Source organism: Taudactylus pleione, unplaced genomic scaffold (genome assembly GCF_031769625.1).
Source record: "Taudactylus pleione unplaced genomic scaffold, aTauple2 ptg000419l, whole genome shotgun sequence".
In the NCBI taxonomy this organism is placed as follows: Eukaryota; Metazoa; Chordata; class Amphibia; order Anura; family Myobatrachidae; genus Taudactylus; species Taudactylus pleione.
In genome coordinates, this window is record NW_028284821.1 from 2,484,065 (window position 1) to 2,507,560 (window position 23,496).

The 23,496-nt window shown below is 42.3% G+C and overlaps 1 protein-coding gene across 2 annotated transcripts in view; it reads right to left on the reverse strand.

Moving 5' to 3' along the window:
* Positions 1–842: 842 nt before the first annotated feature.
* The window catches only part of RAB28 (RAB28, member RAS oncogene family), a 150,751-nt gene continuing 128,097 nt past the window's right edge, over positions 843–23,496 (reverse strand). Inside the window, exons 6-8 of one of the 2 annotated variants that reach the window (XM_088447124.1) lie at positions 16,723–16,800; positions 2,740–2,835; positions 1,492–1,575 (exon numbers count right to left, since the gene is read on the reverse strand). In XM_088447124.1, coding sequence (XP_088303250.1) covers positions 2,746–2,835; positions 16,723–16,800 — 168 coding nt within the window. In that variant the 3' untranslated portion in view covers positions 1,492–1,575; positions 2,740–2,745. Of the gene's footprint in view, positions 1,576–2,739; positions 2,836–16,722; positions 16,801–23,496 lie in introns of both variants that reach the window. The other variant, XM_088447123.1, reaches the window with a different exon arrangement.

Consider the following 23,496-nt stretch of genomic DNA (forward strand, 5'->3'; position numbering starts at 1 on the left):
CATACAGGGTGAAGACAGCCATTTTGTGGACCAAACCAATTTTACTATAAACACATAATCAAACCAGTGCCTCATAAATATTACACATGAATTAGGAATATTCGTTCTGAAGTGACTCAGTGATATTACTGTGTTCTAGCAAATTCATTAGTTGCATTTTCACGAATAATTCGTTCAGTTCACAAAACGGCTGCTTTCCCAGTGTAGCCACAGGCGTAGTTTCATTCTGTTTGAAGTACTATACGTTCTTTGATTGTAGCTGTATTACATTACTTACTCCACCAAAAAGTTACTGGATTTTTACAAAACAGCAGCAAAAAACTATTAAACCCAGATTATAAACATAAATTTTGCTGTATAAAGTAATTATATAATACAGCAATAAAATATACAAGTCAATAATGTATCTCATCATCTGCAGGTTATTCATTAATGTTTATATGCTAAACATACCTTTGTGATGTTTATAGCTGTGTATCAAGTATATTTCTATTATGTATTTTGCTTTCTATGCGGGTTAAGTGTACGGTAAATTCCCCAATGCTCATTTTATAAATTCTATGAAATATAAAAATGATGAGGCCTAGCAACGAGACCTATACAATAACATAACTGCATGTATTATGCAGTTGCAGTATAAGCATAAAAACGTCCACAACGCTGTCCCATTTCTTTTCAGCTTGTAATTTATTTTCTGTTTATTTTGTGATCTTTCTCATTTCAGTTGAACATTTTAGTACACTGGAGAGTAACAGAACTGCATAAGATACTGTAGAAAAAAGTAACAGGAATCAAAGTATTGGGAGCACCTGACAACACTAAAAAATATTGATGAGCAATCGTACATTATGAATGTTTTTTTATTGTTATTTTATAACTGCTTTTTCTGGAGTACAAAAATACCAGCGTAGCATTCATTTACTGTGCATGAATAGAAATAAATATTGTACATTCAGAACAGAGCACATTACTGAATTTGTCAGTGGTTTTGAAAACGCATGAACAGGATGAAACCGTAATCATCTTTCCCACCCAAAGTAGAGCCGGATTTCAGATTTTTACATTCATCTTGCGGTTCTCCATGTTACCCTGTAGAACAAATTACAGAACCCAGTACATACGCAGGGTTAAATATTTAATTATATGTACATTGTACCTGTCAGTCATTTCGTATGAAAATACACAAAGCTTTGGTTACTTGTATTCTCGTTATCTCGGACTAGATACAGCAGACGTATGAAGGCAAAGTTACAGGCTACAAAATTCTGGAAACTCAGTTCTAATTTACATTTCTACTGTCTGCTCTGGGCCTTGGACCCCGACCAATCCGGCTGCCTGCTGCTTTCACAAAAACATAATATTGTAGTAAGTCTTTGAGACCTTTAATTAGAATTATCAAGATTGTCGCTGTTAAAATTAAATTCATGGTGAACCACTGGGCTGTTCAATAGTAGCAATGTCTTAATTCAATCAAATGTACTTTTATTGAATGTCACACATTGAGCTCCGAGGGGGATTGACCATTCTGGTTACTGGCTCCTGACTGTAGTTCACAATGTCGGCCTTCACCACTCTCTGCAATCACAAATTTACAAAATAAAAAAGTTATTTCAGTATAAATGGTGTAATAAAATGCTGCATTTGCTAAATGTACAGAAAGTTTGGGTCATTAACTAAGGGCCTGATTCAGAGCCGTTCGCTATTTGTGGTCGTTCGTTCAAAAACAAGGGGTGGCTATTCAAATGATCCGTTCGCAAATTGCAGTCTGTTCCCACCTCTAAGTCTGAACAAGCGAGCAAAACATACGCTCGTTTATTTGATAAAAACGCCCCCTGGCCGCACGCACCATACGTCATGTCCGCTATTTATTAGATTAATAGAGTACATCGTACAGCGTATGAACTGCTCGCTATTCTGTGGTTGGTGTTTTCAACCGCTATTTTGCGAGCAGTTCTGAGTTAAAAAAAACCAAGTGACGTGGTCAATGACGCTGCTGTATTAATTATGCACTCCCTTAAAACGCCCGTTTTGACCTTTAAGCACGCCTGCGTTCGGATCTCCACTCCCCGTTTTCAAGCACCTTCCCCTGTTACCACCCACATATACCTCATTCTGTCACTCAAAATAGCAGGCCCTCGCTATATTGCGTACCAACGATTTTCGGCCGCACTGACTGGTTCGCGCATGCGTACTAAAAACCGTACGCATGCGCAGATGTGCGAACATCGCTCGGAACGAGCGTACTGCCGCTAGCGAGTGGCTCTGAATGAGGGCCTAAGTTCGAAAGTGCAGCAAGTCCTAGAGACCAATCAGCCTTTAGCTTTTATCTCTCTATTGCAAAAAGACAATGAAAGCAAAGGTCTAATTGGTGGTTTCACAGTTTAGCAAATAATACCTTTATAATAATGAAGGCACTGTGATAAACAAATAATTCCTTTCTATAAAGGGCACAGACTTTCTTCTCTAGGACCATATTGATTCACATAGTTATTCATTATGAGAAAATAAAAAACACAATTAAACTGTAATAATAATAATCCGAAAATTTGTAAAATAGAATTACCCAAAACTCGAGAGCTTAAAAAGCTTTATGTTCACATTAACTGTCCATTAAATATTTATTACATTTAATATCTTATTATGAGAAAGTATCACATATATTTCACCATCCTATCATTTCTACTGTTCAGTTAAGCACATGTTAAAAGGACTATCTACAAATGCTGTTGTATAGAATACCTCCGTCTACTGCAATGAGCAGACTTTACTCTGAGACTTTGCGGAGTTCAGATTATCGTCTTCAGGATAGTTCACTATCTCTGCCTTTACAATACGCTGCCGGCCAGATGTCAGAGTTACAAACGAAAAGAATGATCATGCAAAGGAAGACAGGAGGATGAAAAACAAAACAAAAGTGAATAAGAAACGAGACGAGTGATAGTGAAAGACGTAAGAGCACAATCACACACACAGATATTCTAGAGATTTTACATTCACGTCATAGACAACACAAAAACAAAATCTATTTTGCAAGTGAAATAAAACATAGCTGGTTGGGCACAGCATCACTATCATTATGAATGATATCAATCAAATAAAAATGAATAGTTGTGTAGACTGTGGCTGCTTGAATTGCAGTGAAAGGAGAACAAAAAATAAAATAATACTCTGCAACCTACCAATATGCAGGGGCCTCATATTTTCTAACTAAAAGATAAACTCAATAGTAAACTAAACAGGGTTTATTACAAGGTTCCTTATTACAGACACACACACACGTCTACAATCTGCTTTGTTTAACGTGTTCTTTTCATGCAGCTTTGAGAAGATTAATTGTACAGCCTGGTTAAAAGCTTAATTGCTATTGCACAGCTATTAGTGCACATCGTTATAATAAAACTGCACCTCTAGCTCTGGACTCAACTGGCAAACTTCCTACATTGTGACCATGCTACAGAAAGTGTCTCAGGAGCGCAGAGGGAGATCTACAGTGTCCATGCTTCTTAAGAGTGCAGAAATGGGGAAGTTGACCATCACAACCAAACAAGTACATTCTATAAAATGATTGGTTGCTATAGACAACTTCTTCACTCTTTAGAAGCTTTGATACATCTAACCCTTAGAGAGCATGCCAGTGGCTAACTTCATAAAGCTGTATTAAAGAGTAAATTAAACAGTGGTTTAACCATACGTCTGTTCTGGTATCGGTTTAAACTGCAGCCATAAGTAGTAATTGTACATAGTATAGAAGACTGACTATGCTACATACTGTATCTAGTTTTAAGCTCTCTTTGTACGATTTACTAATAAAACATAAAAACATAGAATTTGACAGCAGATAAGAACCACTTGGCCCATCTAGTCTGCCCCATTTTTAAACATATTGTTACCTCAACCATTATTGATCCTTACTTCTTCTGAAGGATATCCTTATGTCTATCCCATGCATGTTTAAATTACTCTACTGGCTTAGCCTCTACCACCTCTGATGGGAGGCTATTCCACTTGTCCACTACCCTTTCTGTGAAGTAATTTTTCCTTATATTTTCCCTGAACCCACCACCACTCAGTGTCAGTGCATGTCCTCTTGTTCTATTACTTCTCTTTCTTTGAAGAATGTCTCCTTCCTTCACCTTGTTAAAACCCTTTCTATATTTGAATGTTTCTACCATGTCCTCCCTATCCCTTCTCTGCTCCAAACTGTACATATGAAGATCTTTTAGTCTTTCTGGGTAAGTTCTGTGCTGTAGGTCCAGCACCATTTTAGTTGCTCTTCTTTGTACAGTCTTGTACAGAGGACGTACCAATGACCTATACAGTGGTATTATCACTTCTTTCTTTCTGCTACTGAATCCTCTCCCTATGCAACCAAGCATCTGACTTGCCTTCCTCATTGCTTTGTTACAGTGTTTGCTACAGTGTTTGCTTGCCTTTAAGTCACCTGAAATAGTGACTCCTAGATCCCTTTTCTCTTCAGTACTTTCCAGTATAGTGCCATTAATACTATATTTAGCTTTGGATTTTTGAGACCCAAGTGCATGATCTTGCATTTTTTGGCATTAAACTGTAGTTGCCATGTTCTTGACCATTCCTCTAGTCTACCTAGATCATCAATCATTTGTTTTACCCCTCCTGGTGTGTCTATTGTGTTGCATACATTTGTGCCATCTGCAAAAAGGCATAGTTTCCCTTCAATACCATTTGCAATGTCACAAATAAAGATATTAAAAAGCACTGGTCCAAGTACAGATCCCTGAGGTACTCCACTGGTAACATTTCCCTCTTGAGTCTGCACTCCGTTTACTACAACTCTCTGTTTCCTATCCTGCAGCCATGATCTTATCCATTCAACTATCTTTGTATCCAAACCCAAGCTTTCCAGTTTATTTAACAGTCTGCGATGTGGAACAGTGTCAAAAGCCTTACTAAAGTCTAGATAAGCTATATCTATGGCCCCCCTTTATCTATTTCCTTAGTCACCCAGTCAAAAAAGTCAATAAGATTTGTTTGACATGATCTCCCCCCAGTAAATCCATGCTTTTTGGGATCCTGCAAATTGCTGGATTTTAGATAATCTACTTTCTTTTAAGAGTGTTTCCATCAGTTTCCCTACTACTGATGTAAGGCTCACTGGTTAGTATTGCTTGCCTCTTCCTTGCTTCCACTTTTGTGCAGTGGGACAACGTTTGCTCTTTTCCAGTCCTCTGGAATTACTCCAGTAGCTAGTGATTAGTTGAATAATTCAGTGACTTATGGAACTATATCGGACTCCCCCATCTTATAGTGTCATTTTTCTGACCCTCCAGTGATGCCGTCCTTGTGATGTGACATCATATCCCAAAATACACCAAACCCTCTCCCTTACTGTAAGATCCACCCACTCAGGTTTTTGTTTATATGTGAAAGGATGATCATGCTTAAATAAACATGGCCACACATGCAGCAATTTGTATGATTAATTTGTTGATTTGTAAACACAATTGGCCTCTTTGTTCAGTGAGCCAGAAATACCCAGTAATTAGTGTTCACTCTAGCTTCTTTATTGGGCAGGGCGCTGATCAAGACAGAGGGCACATCTGCATGCCTGAAAAGGGGGCATGGCCTCTCTGGGAGGGGTGTGGCCTCACAGCACACCCCCCTTTTCCATTACTCTAGGGCGATGCCCAGCACTCACTGAGATACTGGGCTGGCCCCAAGCTCTCTCCGCACTGTGAACTGATGAAGTGCGTAACACTGTGGCCCACGAGCGGCAAGGAAGGGAGAGACGCAGCAGCACAGTGGGAGGCGAAGTGCTGCAGGCCCGCCAGCGTCAGCCTGATCAGCGGGGCGCCTGTATAAGGGCAGGACGTATTTTACCATTTTAGAATCGGGCAGGCTAGTCATTTCCATCCAAATCTGAACAAAATGAATCAGATGTTGAGCGGAACAGTCTAAAAATTAGACAAGCCAACATGTATAACCAAATATATGATCTTGTGGGGCTTAAGTGACCAGACTTACCATTAACAGAGTAGCTGTGGTAAGAGATAAGGGTAGTATGAGACAGAGACAAAAACAATGGCACTCTAGTAAATGTGGAGTCTTTCAAAATTAAAATATTATACATTCATCTCTTATGGCAGATGCTAGAACCCTGCACTCTAGAAGGGACACTTACTTGATTTTTTTATATTTTCTCTTGGTGCTAATGAATATATGAAATGCAATGCCAGACAAGGATACCAGAATCCCTCAATAGTACTGATCAGAAAAACAGAGTGTTTTAAAACGATGATGTACTTGGTAAATGTATTAAGAATGGGAAGAGGGAATGCAAAACATCTGGCACCCTGCATGATTCAAGTGCAAATCATTGCATGCAAAGTACTGACAGCACTGCCCATTCACTTACTGGATACACTAACCATTTATTATTGCTGAAAAACGCTGTGGTTTCCAAATCACAAAGTTGTGTCATTCTAGTATGCCCACTGCACATATTCATCAGACAAAACACAAAGGGTATAGCCTACAGCAAAAATAGTGTTAGTGTTGCTTTAAGAGTGCAATTTGATTGCAGATTATATCTTGTGTACTAGACAGGGCAATGATTTACAAGGGTTCAGGTTATCAACAGACAGTTGTAGTTAATTTGTAGTGCTTCAGTGTGAAGTACTATTATCTAACATGCCAAGATAGCATGTCAGCTGTCTCTAGAAAATCATCAAGCAATTAACAGAGTAAATGTTAATTTAAACACTATGATGTGCAAACATTTCAGCTGTCAATTCACAGTTAAGACTTGCGTGAAAGACTACTCATGAAAAACATCAAAGTTTAAGGACTAGCAAAATGTACAAAAAAGAAGTGAAAAAGTGCAAAACAAATGTTAACAGTTTATAAAATACATAATCACATTCCAAACATTTCCATAGCAATCAGAAAGTAACCTAAAAATATCTGAAACATGGTGAAATTTGACATTGGGAAAATACTTTGTAACTTCGTATTTTGGCCCTGAATCTGATTTGGGAATAGAGCAGTGGTGCATACACCCGGTCAGATTTAGCAAAACAGTATAAACGATAACGATATCGTTTATAGCTAGATCGTTTATGTCGTTGACTTTTTTTGCACTGAACTACCAACGATGCGCGTGGCCATATGGACGACAACGATATCTGAGGTTGACCGTACATTCAGGTCAACTTGGTCGATATCATCATTTAAATACTGTCAGATATCGTTCATGATCGTTGATGAAATCGTTCAACGATATCGTTCATTTTTAAAGTAGTAAAAATCGTTCAACGATATCGATGATTTAGCAAGTTGGACCGTGTGTATGCACTATAAGAAAGAAAGTTACTGTGCACCTTGGTAAAACCATGCTGCACTGCAAGTGGGGCAGATATAAAATGTGCAGAGAGATTAGATTTGGGAGGGGGTGTGTCCAAACTGAAATCTAAATTGCAGTGTAAAAATAAAGCTTTCCAGCATTTGTGGGCTACATGCAAAAGCAGCCAGTATTTATCCGAAATGCAAAAATAATAAATGTATTTGTACCCCCTGCAGTGCAACAAGGTTTGTCCAGTACAGTTCACAGTTACTTGCTTTATCTTACTCTATTCCCAAATCTGAATCAGGCCCTCTGTCTATGGATGAGATTCATCAAATTACCTTTTTTCCCCATCACAGTGTAAGGTTTGTGGATCTCTTCCCATAAGCACACCAGTTTTTACATAAAATATTGTTTCACTAGTACAACACATTAAGGCCCGTATTGAATTTGAAGCGAAAAGCCGAAATCGGCTAAAAAGTTTCGCCGATGACGTCATTTCGCCAGGCGGAAAAGTATCGCCATATTCAATTTGGAAGACTTTCCGCCTAGGCGGAAAGTCAATGCAATGTAATAGGCGAAAAAGTTTCGCCTATGAATAGGAGGCGAAAAAAAAGTGCAGAATGGGGTTTTGGGGTGCAACGTTGCGGGAACCCCCATGCAGCCTTCAGACTGTCCCCCAAAGGTAAACTGTGTAAATTGTATGTTTTTTTTAAAAAAGACTTAAAGAACACCCCAAAAAATCGCTTTCAATTTTGGGGCGTAAAAAAAAAGTTGGGGGACAAAGTTAAAAACTAGCGAACTAGACTCCAGGGGGGTCCCCAAGTATGCCCAGGTGTTTTATTTCATTGCAGGTGCTTGCGGAAGTTGGATTTTTCACGTTTTTTAAAACTTCACTATAGCAACTTTAAAATTTGCTGGCCCCCATTTTTAAGTACCCCAAATTTGATGGGATAAGTTATTTTCTGCAAAAAAAACTACAGAATACTATTCTTCAACACTTATACAAACACGCTATGTAGCAGCTATTGAGCCCGTTTAAAAACACCAAATACCATCAGCAAGCCAAATCGGGGGGAAACACAGTGAACCCCTATGTCAGAGCATCTTTTGGGGGGTGACAGGCTGAAATCCCCAAATCTAACATGACTTTCCGCTTATTTCAGTTTCGCAGGGTCCCGTTACGCATACTTTCAAATTGAATACGGGAATACGCGGGCACGCGCACGATACTTTTCCACTTGCAAAACAGGCGAAGTAGGCGGAAGTCTGGGAGGCGAAAAAGTATCGCGGGTGCGGATCAAATTGAATACGGGCCTAAGAGTTGGAAATGCCATACAGGGCATTTAAATACGGACATATGACAGCTCTTCCTTGGGTGGCCCGCTTACTCTAATGCTTGTGGAAAAAAAGCTTTGCTTTTCCATATGCCCAGTCACGCAAAATAAATAATCATAAGTCTTGGATACAATTAATTAAAAATGGATGGAAATGATTAGAATATATAATAATTGGTTTAATAATGAATAAAATTGTAAATACAATAACAATACAGTAAAATATCTCAGAACAAGGCAAAATGTCATCTTTCATGGACATCTCTGCTGAGATGTCTACGAAAGATGATGTTTTGCCTATTTCTCAGTTCCAAGCTTGCCAGGAAGATCCAAGTCAAAACCCAGGGCCGAAGCTAGGGTAGTGCGGCCGGTGCCACCGCACCACAGGTCAGGGGGCGCTGTTTGGGCCTGTCAAATTTCTGTTTATTATCATTCTTGCTTGTAGCTTCCTCTTATTTCATCCACAGCAACTCCTGGTCTCTCCTATCTCTTCCCTGGCCCTTCCCCATGCAGCCATGGCCCTTTTTTGGGTGCATGATGTCCCTTGGAAAAATTATGGGGGCACCAATGCTCTTTCTGGCACAGTGCACCGAAAAGTCTAGTTACGGCTCTGTCAAAACCGAACCACTCATCTTTGCTGACAACTCAATACATAAAAGGAAAAGGAATACAGACTTGTTCAAGCGGTCAAGTTGTTGTTCAAACCAAACACAAGGATGAGGAAGATATATGACCCAAGTGCCTAACTGAGGAATGATTGCTGGTGCAAAACAGGGTGGTTTGAATGTCGCATAAGATGCTAGTCCCCTAGGATTTTCACACACAGTCTCTAGAGTTTACAAAGAATGTTGTACAAAACATAAAAGATCCAGCGATTGGCAGTTCTGTGGGCAAAAGTACCTTGTTATAAAGAGAGAGGGCAAATGAGAATTACAAGAATGGATGAAGCTGCTAGGAAGGTGACAAGTTACTTACAAAGCATGCATTATGGTATACGGAGGAGCATCTCTCTATGTAAAGTATGTGGAATCTTTAAGTGAGATGAAATACAAATGCAGAAGACCACACCTGGTTCCACACTTGGCAACTAAAGACAGGAAACTAAGGATACAGTGGGCACAGGTTCACCAAAAGTGGCCACTTGAAGAGTAGAAAAACCTTGTCTCGTCTGATGAATGTCGATATCTGCTGTAACATGCAGATGGTAGGGTCAGAATTTGTCGTAAACAAAAATAATCCACAGATCCATCCTGTGTTGTGTCAATGGTTCATGCTTCTGCTTGCTGGCGGTGTCATGGCATTGGGAATGTTATCATGGCACACTTTAGGCCCCTTAATATTAATTGCCCATTTATTAAATGCCAACGGAGTAGTACAGTTTCTGACAACAAGCATGCCTTTTTCACCAGAGTCTTCCCATCTAGTGTTGGCTACTTTCAGCAGAATAACTAGACATTTCACAAACAACATACGACATCTGAAACTGGTTACTCAAAAACACGACAAGTCGTTCAGTGTACTGTAATGGCCTCCACAGTCAGCAATTCTCACTCTTTGGAATGTGGTGGCAATGCAGATTAGCAGCAAGAATTGGCAGCCAGGACTTTGGGGTCAGTACACCAAACCTTACACTACAATACCTCTATTTTATTACTGTCAGAACCATTCATAAATGTCAACTGTATATTACTAATAATACATTTAATACAATAAAATAGTAGCACAAAGCTTTTTCATCGCCTCCATGCAGTATTTAAACCAACGGCAAGAGACGGAAAGAAGAAGGAAGTACAATGTACACAAGAAACACTCTCAAAAACTGAAAGAGGGAATCAGTGATACAAAAAGAAAGGAACAGATCCCAACTGAGGCCAGGTACGTCAGGATGGGTGCCCTGTGGACCCTATGGACCTCGAATTAAAAGAGTTAACTAAGGTATGTTATACCATAACTCTTATTTTCTTCTTCAGGGTCCAAAGGGTTCACAGGAACTACCTTGGGGACGTCCTAAAGCAGTTCCCTTGAGGGTGGGGATGCTCCTGAGCAGAAAGGAGAATCCGCTGCCCAAAAGAAGCATCCTGGGAGGCAAAAGTATCACATGCATAGAATTTGATAAAAGTGAAGCTTCACCTACAGAAATTTCCTAATTTGTTTGAAAACGGATACAACTTTTGGAAGGTACCCCATCCTTGTACGGAGGACAGCTCTATTTTGATGAAAAATCACATATGGAGAGCGGCATGCAAGTGCTGCCAAATTAGAAACTCTGTGAGCTGAGGAGATAGCGAGGAGAAAAAGCATCTTCGCTGTCAACCGTTTGAGGTCCACATTGTCTAAGGGTTCAAAGGGGGGAGCCTGCAGCGCCCTGAGAACCAAGGATAAATCCTATGGTGCCACCAGAGGGACAACTGGAGGTTGCAGATGGAGAACACCTTGAAAAAATGTTCTAACATCTGACATAGTGGCAATTCTGCGCTGGAACCATAGTTCAGCTTGAAGAAAAGCAAGAACTTGGGAGACCCTGAAAACCTTAGGGTCATATTTTCTGTGGGAACACCAATGAAAAAATTAATGCCAAATCCTGTGATAGATGCGGGCCAAAGCATCATCTGGATCACAGAAGTAGAGAAACGACGGAAGCTTCAAGAGCCATGCCCTCAAAGCCAGCCGAGGTAAATCCATATATAGGCAGGGACCTTGTACTAACAAATCCGGTCGTAGAGGTAATATAAGCGGACTGTCTATGGACATGTCAGATCGGCGAACCAATGTCTCCTGGGCCAGGCAGGAGCTATTAGTATTATCCTGTCACCTTCCTTGTTGAACTTTCTGATGACCCTTGGGAGGAGGGAGATTGGAGAAAACAGGTATGCCAATATGAAGTCCCACCTTACCGCCAGAGCGTCCATGAAGGCGGCTGCGGGGACTGGTACCTGGGGACCTTGTGGTTGTGATGTGACACCATAAGGTCTACATCCGGTAGTCCCCACGTGTCCACCAGGAGTTGAAAGACCTCCAGATAAAGAGCCCATTCACCAGCGTGTATGTTCTGATGACTTAGGAAGTCCACTTCCCAGTTGAGGACTCCTGGAATAAATATTGCAGAGATTGCCGGAAGATGGCATTTTGCCCACAGCAGAATGTTCGCCACTTCCTTCATGGCTGCAGGACTTCGTGTGCCTTCCTGATGGTCAATATAGGCCACTGTGGTCGCATTGTCAGACTGAATCTGGACAGGCCTGCCCTGAAGGTGGTCCTGTGCCAGAATGAGCGCTCTGTGCACTGCGCGAAGCTCCAAAATATTTATCGGTAGGTGACCTTCCTAAGCCATCCACCTTCCCTTAAAGGTGTGACGACTTGTCACCGCTCCCCATCCTCGCAGTCTTGCATCCGTGGTGAGAAGTACCCAATCTGGGACCCATAACGGGCGACCCTTGCCTAAAAGGTCGTCCGAATATGGCAGTATCCTGACTCCTTGTCGTCTGAGATGAGCAATCATGACTGCTATTTTCTTGGCAAATACCCAAGGGGCTGTGGACAGACCGAAGGGTAGAGCCTGAAATTGGTAATGTTGCCGACCTATAGCAAACCTTTGGTGGGATCGCACAATAGGAACATGCAGAGACGCATCATGTATGTCCAGGGAGACCATGAAATCTCCAGGCTCCATTGACCAGCATAATTGACCGCAGGGTTTCCATACGGAACCTGGGCACATGGATGAACTTGTTGAGAGATCTCAGATTCAGAATAGGGCGATGTGACCCATTTGGTTTCTGAATCAAAAACAAATTTGAATAAGAACCCCTTCCCTGTTGTGTCACAAGAACGGGGATTTTAACTCCTGACCTCAGGAGGGCCCCAATAGCCTCCCGGAATGCCCTGACTAGGTCTGAAGGAAGGATTGTACCAACAAACTTCTGATGGAGATGCCTCAGGAACGTGAGGGCGTAACCCTGAGAGACCACCTCTCGAACCAGACATCCGTAGTTGTCTCATGCCAGGCCTGAGAAAACTGTAGAAGTCGGCCTCCAACCCGAGACCCCCCAGGGGGAGGCCTGTCCCATCAGGCAGTGGGCTTACCATCCGGCTTAGAAGCTGGACGTCTGGCTGACCAAGATTTCTTGGTCTGCGGTTTCTTGTGGGAATTACCCTGTCTAGAGGAAGACTGCCTCTTTGCCCTACCCTGTGGGAGAAAGGACCGACTGCCTCTACTTAGGGGTAGTCGTATATGGCAACCCAGCAGATTTAGATGTTGCCAGTAAAGTCACTATGTCATCCAGTTCTGGCCCAAATAGTACTTTTCCAACAAAAGGCAAAGAATCCATAACCTTATTGGACCCTGTATCCGCCTTCCAGGTTTTTAGCCAAAGGGTTCTCCGAGCTGCAACCGCAGTTGCCAACACGCATCTGACAGGTATAAGACAGCTGTTTTCTGGTAGCATCAGGAATGCTATCTTCCAGAGACGTTGTCCATTCTTCCATAGCTTTGGCTACTCAGGCCACAGACATAGCTGATCTGGTAATAGCTCCAGATAATGAAGACACTGATTTCCAATAATTTTCAAGTTTTCTATATGTAATCTACTTTAGTGAGGATGCGGAAGGAAAGGGTAATGTAGAGCTCCTGATTAATTCAGTTACATGAGCATCAAGTTGGAGGAACTTCCCATTTGTTACATTCACCAAGTGAAAATAGGTATGGAGAAATTAAATTCCTTGTAGCATGAAAATGCTTATTTGGAGTACACCATGCTTCAGACATGAGAGTCGTCAGTTGCTCAGACTGAGGGAAATAATCTTTAGCCACCTTCTGACGCCTAAAGACCAGAGTCTTAGATTTCGGCGGAACCTCCTCTTCCTCTATACTTAGGACAGATCTAACAGCTCTCAACAGAGAGGGAACCTCCACAGAGGATTGATGGTCTTCCTCCACTGAGTAAGAACCAGAACTCTGAGTATCAGAGTGCGATGAGGAGACAGAGTCAGAATCCTGAGGCAACATCTGAAGGGAACTTCTTTTATGCCCCTGCTTTACTGCCACTGGTTTATTTGCATGCATTACCTGCTGCGGGGCTATAGACTGCAGCATACTCTGACTAGAGTAAGGAAAATAATCAAACCAAAAGGGATTCATGGGGGCCATATACATAAAGGATGCAAATGCTGCGAGTACCCCATAGCAGGAGGCAGTACCGTAGCTTGTGACGTTGCAGCCCTGTCCACTAAATGTGACAAAAACTGAGACCAAGAGGCCAGCCAGAATGGTTATTGTGCTGGTGCAGGTGTACCTGATAGAAAAGGTGATTGTTTATAACAGACACTAGCTAGGGATGTGCAGGCTCGGATAGGTTCGAGTTTGCACGTGGAGTTCGGATTTTTCCCTCCAAAAAAACGGAACTCAGAACGAGGCAAAACGTCATCTTACATGGACGAACATCATCATTCCTGGACAAAAGACAAGGAATGATGATGTTCGTCCATGTAAGATGACGTTTTGCCTCGTTCTGAGTTCCGTTTTTTTGGAGGGAAAAATCCGAACTCCACGTGCAAACTCGAACCTATCCGAGCCTGCACATCCCTAGACACTACACAAACCATCTTGCACAAAATCTTGCTCTAACAGGCCTGCCAAACAGGATTTACATGACCTCAGCGCCGGAGGCTCCTCCTTCACCCCTTTACTTTTAGACACAGCAATGCATAACAGGTATAAGGTATAAATGCAATGTGACCCTCTTCACATTTGTGAAAAGTCAATGAAAAACCCCACACACCTTTTCAGAGGGATGAGGAGAAACACAGTGATAGATATAGAAAACAAGCGGCAGTATAAATACAGCAGCTAGCATTAATGTCACATACAATGCATATATACATTCAAATGCTAATGCAAATGGACTCTGAATCAACTAACCAGCACCACCGGGGTATAGGCAGGATCTACAGTGTTATATACCTTACCCAGGGGAGAGGTATACAGGGAGACAGACCAAACCTCTGAGACCAACAGCTTTCAGCAGTGCATCCGAGGCGGACTGTGAGCGCCTCACACATGAGGTGGTCAGAAGTAGCAAACCAGAGGCGGGAATCCACACCAGAAGTTGCGTCTGGGTTGGGGGAGGAGCGGACAGGGGAATGCCTATCTCCCCTAAACTGCGATTTTGACAGCACGGGTATGCTGACCTCACAGTAGCAGACGATTACTAGTGCATTCTAGTGCCTCTGATACCCATCACTGGTCACAGACGATATGGCCCGGCCGCCTTAGTGAGGACACGCTGACGAGTCCTTCACCCGCAGCAGCCTCCGATGCATCTCCTACACCGGAGGTCCAGACTGCATCGCACGATTCCCCATAACGAGGAATCGCCTTACCTTACCATCTCTGTGAATCCGATCACAGTCCAGACCCCAGAGATGCCGCTAGCTAAGCCTCGCTGTGGTCCGCCAAAATCCCTAGGGCATATAGCGATACTGGCGTTTCAGCATCGGCGGAGGTAGAAGGAGTCGCAGTGCATGCGTCCTATTCGGCGCCTAGCACCGCTAAACTCAGTAGTTTCCAAAACTAAGGTAAATTAAAAAAAATAAAAGCCTGGGACTACCTAAGCAGTCCCGCTGTTATAACCAGTGCATCTGGATACTTGCCGCGCACCAAACAAAAAAATTGAATGCCTGTGGCTGGGGCGGGGTATATAGGGAGAAGGCCCTATGCATACTGGGAGCTGGCCAGCTGTAAGCGGTTTGGTGCAATGGATCACTCCAACTACATACCCCAAGGTAGTTCCTGAGGACCCTATGGACCCTGAAGAAATATTTATTTATTAACATTTTTTGCAGAATTACATTTAATAAATGAGCACAAGACCACGCCGTGTTTATCTCCTCTCAGCTAAGAACAGGAAACAGATGATACAGCGGGCACAGGATCACCAACACTGGACAGCTAAAGATTGGATAAACGCTGATAAACGTGTTAATGGTTCAAGGCTGCTGCTGGTGGTGTAAGCGTGTGGGGAATGTTTTCTTGGCACACTAAGCCCCTTAAAACTAATTGCGCAATTTTAAAATTCTATAACCAGAGTGGTATTGCGGACAATGTGCATCCATTTTTGGCCACAGTCTTCGCATCTTGTCATGGCTACTTCCAGCTGGATAATGTGCCATGTCACAAAGCACACATCATCTCAAGCTGGTTCCACACATGTGACAATGAGTTCAGTGTACTTCAATATTACAATATTGTTCTTTCCTACCATTATACTCATTGAAAAATCCCCACATCTGACAGCACTCAAAGACTTTTTGAAGTTGCTGTATCCATATACTACATCTAAATGGATACGCCTTTATTTAATTTATTTTTTTAGATCACTCTGGTACGTGAGCACTTGCACCTTTACACATTAATCATTTTATATCCTGAAAATACGATCAGTGTACACACACACACACACACACACACACACACACACACACACACACACACACACACGTGTGAACCTCTAATTAAGTGGTTATCCTATGGGAGGTATAAATCAATCATACATCCTCCTAACTCTACAAGCCTTCTGTGTTCTCCATATCAAATGGAATGTAAGCTCTTGTGGGCAGAGCTCTCTTTACTCGTGTTTTGTTATGTAATTATGCATTTTGCAGCTTGTCAATGTTAATTTGTTTCTTGGCTGTATCGGTCTATACTGTTCACTGTATATCTATGTACTCATGTTTGTTAATGGCTTATGTACTGCGCTACGGAACTCTTGTAGCACCATGGATATAAAATAATAATAAAGTTAGTTTAATATAACACACACACAAACTGTGGGAAATGTTTTAACACTTGTATCATTCTTCCTATATTAATTCTTGGCCAAGGGTCCAGATGGAAGTCTAGCAAGAAACAAGTCTAGATGTTTAGCTATATTTTGAACATCCCTAGAACCAGAGGCCAATAATGATGGCTAGCTTCCTGGACCAGTCGCAGAGTGGAAAGGACGGCATCTATGTTGGAAGTCTGCTAATATAAAATATAAAACTCCCTACACATGCAATAAGTATCATTACCTGAGATTGTTCAATTTCTGCCTTGTTTAATTTGATTCCGAGGATCTCGGCAGCAACTCTCTGGAAACACAGGAAAACCTACAAAAGGAAAAAAAGGGGAGTTTAAATGATTAAAAGCAGACATCCTCCAGTTACTTTCAAATAAATCAAGTCTTTCCTGGACTGTAAACACTGACGATATGTAAACACAGAATTTATCCTCCACAGTCCTTAAAATAACTTACGCTTTGAAACTGGTGTCTTTTTAATACGGAAAAGTGTTGTGTTTAGCAATCAAATTCCAATACATATACCAGATTTGTTTCATGGAACATACATTTGTCTCATTGTTTTACAATGAAAATGGCAATCCACACAAAAAAATTGGAAATGGGGAATTAAGCAAGGTAATCCAATGAAGAGAACTGCACGTACAATTCTAAGAAATATAAGGAGAGAAAAAAAGAAGACATACGCGCACCTGTCGCTACATCGTGGGGGCTTGAGGCATGACGCTCACTAGTTCATAACCGACAAGATCAATTTAACGATTTAAAGACCATTGTGACATTCTGTTTTGGCGCATGCCTGATACCACATAGGAAAGTGGAGGTCTTCGCAATCATTCATGGTGGGCAGGGAAGCACCTAAGCTGGTGAGTTATGGTGCATACACACGGTCAGATTTTTCCTTCAGATCTGAACGATAACGATTTCAAAATCGTTCATTCGTTCATATCAGAAGGAAAATCTGATATCTGACATGTCTGGACGATGAACGATGCGCGTTCCCGATGGTCAGATAACGATATCTGACATCTGATGTGTTTGCAGTCAACTTGGACAATTCCATTCATTTTAATGCAGTCAAAAATCGTTCAATCGTTCAAAACTTTGGTAAAATCCTTCAAATCGTTCAATCGTTCATCTGACAAATCTGACAGTGTGTATACTCCATTACTGTCTTAGGTAAAAATGGGGTAGGGAAGATCAGTAGTGGCATACCGGCATAACTTGTGAACATCAGCATCCCTTTTATCTGATATTTGTGGACCCTTGGTAATGATGACTACAAGTAGTGTCTTTATGGTAGTGATCAATGGCCCTCATTCAGAGCCGCACGTTAACAGTACGCTCGTTGCGTTCCGATGTTGACTAACCGCGCATGCGTCGGTGTTACACTGCGCATGTGCGTACGGCAGATTGCGAGTTTTTTTTCTCTCGTTCCTAAAATAGCGTACAGGAAGTGACATGTCAAATGTGATTGACAGAACAGGGCGTTTTTGGGTGTTGACGGGGGTGGAGATGAAAAAACGCAGGCGTGGCGAGGCGTTTTTGGGGCGTACATACATTAGCAGATGCGAACGTCAAATGTGTTCGGACCGTCTCATACGTCACTGGAACATCCGCTTTCCCTTCAAAATGCTCGCACAGCTTAGGGTCAGGATTACTCGACCACATTGGCGATGGCCTTCTCCTCCGTCCCGGGACTCAACGATGGTGCTGCGATTAATCGCGGCTGGTCAGTAAAGTAATTAGTGTTGGATTGAAAACCGGCTTGGTATGTGTTTGGAAAGCAGTTTATTGGGATAGCACAAAAGCGTACGCAGGTGGAAATCAGAGCTGCTAATGTCAGGATTACACAATCAATTAGCGTACATTTTTGGTGTTTTATTTTGGCCACAATTTGTTGGTTATGGCCTATTGTAACAATAATGTCATCATGTTTTAATTAGCTCCCCTTTTTTTTGGTTTACTGTGGAATTTGCATCGCTATGTGATTTTTTAAACGTTCCTTAAAGAGGCCTTTTTTTTTTTTTAAGAGGGTCAGTTATTGCCTTTAGGGCCAGGATTAAATGTAACCCATTTGTACAATAATGTCACAATACAATGTCAGTTTTTTGTTTTAAATTTATTGTTTAAACACAAACAAATTGGCCTAATGTTTTGTTGCCTTTTTTTTGTGGCAAAGATATTTGGGGAAAAAAAAAAAAAAGCCATAACTGGTAACATAAACGTAAATACCAAATTTAAAAAAATTTCACAAGAAAGGAGAGGGAAGTTTTGACCAGAAAGGAATATGAGCCAAGCACAGAAGGAGTGTGGGAAAAGTCGCCATTGCTGTCACCGTTTTCTCGCCCGTTTGGCTGGGTGAGGGTGGGCGCCAGACCGGGTCCGGGATGCCATCGGGCTGGCCTGTCCAGAGGCAGATGTTGTGGCCTCTGGACTAGGCACAGGGCTAGGCACATTTGGAGGATTGGCTGATGTTGTGCCAGAGGTGGAGGATCCGGATGTTCCGGCAGGAAGGGAGGTCGTCTCCACCATGTGCTGGCGAACGAGCTGCTCCAGGGCATCGGCGATGCGGATGTTGGCCCTGGTATTTTCCGCCAGGGCCTGAGCAATGGTCACGTTGGCCGCAGCATTTTGCTCCAGGGCCTCAGCCACCCGTATCAGACTGGCGTCCATCCTCTGCAGAATCTCCGTATGGAAATCCGATTTAAAATTGAGTTCTGTGAGGAGGCCCACTGCCTGCGAGGGGGCACGCCCTGGACTGGCTTCTGCAGGGTCCTCAGCCGGATGTACTGGTTCCTCCCCTGCAGAGCCAGCAGAAATTCTGCGGCCAAGGCTCCCCTCTGGAGCAGACTCATCCGCCTCTGTCTCTGTTAGGAAAAATGCGAAAAGACTCACATTAGAATCTACATATTGGCACAATAGCATTTCAGAGTTGGTGACATCACAAGACTTACCTTGGCCAACATGAGGAGCCGCAAAGTCTGGCATGTCCGTATCCATGTTGGACACGCCAAACACCTCCACAGCCTGCACACACCCCTGTGCCAGCTCTTCTAAGTCTGTCAACTCCAATGACACAGGGGTGGGACCCCCACCTGTCCCCCTTGCATGCCTAGCCCTGTCGGCAAGTTTTTGCTTGAGACGATATTTGAAGTCTGCCCATCTGTGGAATGAAATTGGAACCATTATCCTTTTTTTTACAATGGGGTTTGTTTATAGGATGGGAAAGTGTTTACTTACCGCCGTTTGACATCCCGGGCTAGACGGACATAATCACCCACCCTATTGACAGCAACGGCGACCTCCTCCCACATTCTCCACTTCTGGCTTTGGCTCATATTCCTGGCTGCCTGGGGCAGGATGTCAACGCACTTCTGGATCAAAACCTCCATCTCCTTGCTTGTGAAATGTGGCTGCCTTTTTTTTTTGGCAGCTTTGGCGGGTTGACTGGGGCCAGCAGTCTCTTCCATGTCATCCTCCTCACCTATTTGGGTAAATATGCAGATTTAGCCACTTCACAACTTGCACAATATTATGTTTTAAAAGAATCATTGAGACAAAATGCATGAAGGCCTTACCGCCGGAATTTTGCCCATTGTTTCCCTGGTCTGAAGCCATGTCTCTGCTTCCAGAATGAAATCAACCAGAAATTAAATGTGATTTCGTGACGTATTTATACATGCGTCCTTAGTTTGCGGCCGCATCATTGATTGTGCGTCCCTATGATTCATCCTTAATTTGTGCGGGAAAATAAACACTATTTATGGCTTGGTGTGTGTGGAGTCGAGGTTGCGTTGTTGGATTGTTGGCGGTTAAGTTGGTTGGATTTGGTTGTTTGCGGTTGGAGGATTTGGCGGTGTTTGTATTTTTTTTGGTTTGCTACAGTTGTTTTGGTTTTCCGTTCGCATTTTTTTGGGGGTTTTTTTGCCATCGTTTCCTGATTTGGTAAGTTTTGTGCAGTCTAATTTGTGGCCAATTGGTGTCTACTTCTGGTTTTTTGTTTTATATATTTTTTTTTACACTAATTTCATCTATTTTAGTTTGTTTTGGCTTTCGGACCCAAAGACCTTTTTGAGGGAAATCTTATATATTCGATTTTGGTAAGTCCATTATTTTTCTTGCATTTGCGAACTAATTAACGCATTTTTGACTGTTGGTGTAGTGACTTGCATTTGCGAATTATTTAACGCATTTTTGACTGTTGGTGTAGTGACTTGCATTTGCGAATTAATTAACGCATTTTTGACTGTTGGTGTAGTGACTTGCATTTGCGAACTAATTAACGCATTTTTGACTGTTGGTGTAGTGACTTGCATTTGCGAATTAATTAACGCATTTTTGACTGTTGGTGTAGTGACTTGCATTTGCGAACTAATTAACGCATTTTTGACTGTTGGTGTAGTGACTTGCATTTGCGAACTAATTAACGCATTTTTGACTGTTGGTGTAGTGACTTGCATTTGCGAACTAATTAACGCATTTTTGACTGTTGGTGTAGTGACTTGCATTTGCGAATTAATTAACGCATTTTTGACTGTTGGTGTAGTGACTTGCATTTGCGAACTAATTAACGCATTTTTGACTGTTGGTGTAGTGACTTGCATTTGCGAACTAATTAACGCATTTTTGACTGTTGGTGTAGTGACTTGCATTTGCGAACTAATTAACGCATTTTTGACTGTTGGTGTAGTGACTTGCATTTGCGAACTAATTAACGCATTTTTGACTGTTGGTGTAGTGACTTGCATTTGCGAACTAATTAACGCATTTTTCGAGGCTTATTCATCATGTAAACCAGTTTTGCTTTTCCCTTTTCCATTTTTGGGGTCCATTTGACCCCTATTTGACGTACGGTGTGCAATGTCGTTTTCATCGATGGCCAAATGTGTGTTTCGCCTATTTTATGTGTTGGCTTGCACCAATTTGACAAACATAAAATGACCCTCTAAATTTTTGATGTCTCATTTTTGGCTTTTTTACAGTTTATACGTATCATGACAATACCCCGGCATGTAAGCAGCTATGGATGGTATCATAAAGCTAAGTTGTTTTATGTTACTTTTGGGGTGGCTCAAAAGCCTTACATTGTAAACTTTGAATTTCAGGTAGATCTGGGGCGAATTGTTCTGGCCCTGCTCCCGGAAGACGACCAACCTCAAACTCGTCCCAGGCGTAGGCATCGTAGGCATGCAAGGCCCCAGATATTTCGAACACGTGTCACCCTTTTTGGAATGCCCGATGATGAGGTTTTAAGACGCTACCGTCTACCTCCCAAAATCATCATAGACACTCTCTCATTAATAGAAAGTGATCTTGAGCGGCAAATTGACAGTCCAACAGCAATACCACCACTGACGCAATTTATGGCGGTGTTACATTTCTGTGCCTCAGGATCGTTTCAAACAACGGTGGGAATAGTGGCGGGCATCTCCCAATAATCCTTTTCCCGGATCCTGAGGGCAGTGATGGAGGCACTTTTCAAGCACCTCCATCATTTTATTAAAATGCCTTTGGATATGGGTGCCCTTAGTGTGGCCAAGGCCAATTTTTACCAAATAGCTGGCTTCCCACACATCATAGGGGTTGTGGATGGTACTCACATACCACTTCAGCCTCCAGCACGGCTGGAGGCAATATTTAGAAACCGTAAACACTATCACTCCCTGAATGTAATGGTGGTATGTGATGCCTCCCTCCAGATCCTGTCCCTGAATGCTAAATTACCAGGAAGTGCTCATGACTCCTTCGTCATCCGGCAATCAGGGATATGGCAGAAATTAACCAACCTACAAGCTGGTGATGCGTGGCTTCTGGGTAAGTGGAGACCTTTAGTACATAACAATGTTAAGCTTGATACACAGTGTTCCTGATGTTGTCTATTTTTTTTCACAGGAGACAGTGGATACCCTTGCATGTCCTGGCTGCTCACTCCTTATTTGGCTCCCACACCAGGGCCACAAAGTGCGTATAATTCCGCACTTACAGCCACCAGGCAAGTGGTGGAGCGCTGTATCGGCCTTTTAAAAGGCCGATTCAGATGTCTCCACCGCTCTGGTGGCGAGCTCATGTATGTGCCGGATATGGTGTCTAAAATTGTGGTCCTGTGTGGGATATTTCACAACATTGCCATAAGGAGTGGTGTCCCAATGCAGCCAGAGGATGCCTTACCTGAGGATGGCCCCCCCGAGGTTGGTCGGAGGTCAGTATGTGGGGGGGCCATACGCGATGATGTGGTGGCCAGATTTTTTAGGTAAGTTGTAACAAAACTACAGTGTTTATACCTAATGTGTTTGTGTTTGTTTGCGAACATCTAATTTTGTGTTTTTTTTCTCACCATCTTCTGTTTGTTCACATAATCTTTGGCACTCCAACGCTCACTACTTCCTGCTACCCTTACCAAACCTGGATCTGGTCCTTTTGGGCATATATTCTGGAACCCATATCGCAACGCCATGTTTGTGGAATCATGTTGGCATGGTCCTTCGTCAACCAGTTCTTGATTTTTTGTTTTTATTTAATTATTTCTTGGTATGTGTTGTATTTGAATTTATCACTGTGTTCTTTTTTTGGGAGTGACCACTTTGTTTTCTCTGTTATGTTGTGAATAAATGTTTGGAGAGTGAAATGGTCTTCCTTTTTTGGGACGTTAACAGCAAGTGTAACCAGGTTAACACAAGTTACATTTGACTAAGGGGTAATCCAGTACTGACGCCAGTTGAGCTAAACTGAAATATGTTTTCAGCTTCCCAACCCACACCAAAAGGAAGCCTGGCCCAACCTTGGGATTTGTAAGATTGGCCTAAGCAGCTTGCGCACCAACTAGGAACCTGTAAAATGTAGAAATATGTAATTGACACTACACCCAAAAAGGGAAATGACATTGTTACTGTTATGTGTTTCTTGTGTCTGTTTGACATACAAAGACAAAACACAATCTAACTTTTAAAAAAGGGAAATCCTTGCAGGAACAATCTACTTATGTCATGCTAAACTATCTTGTTTT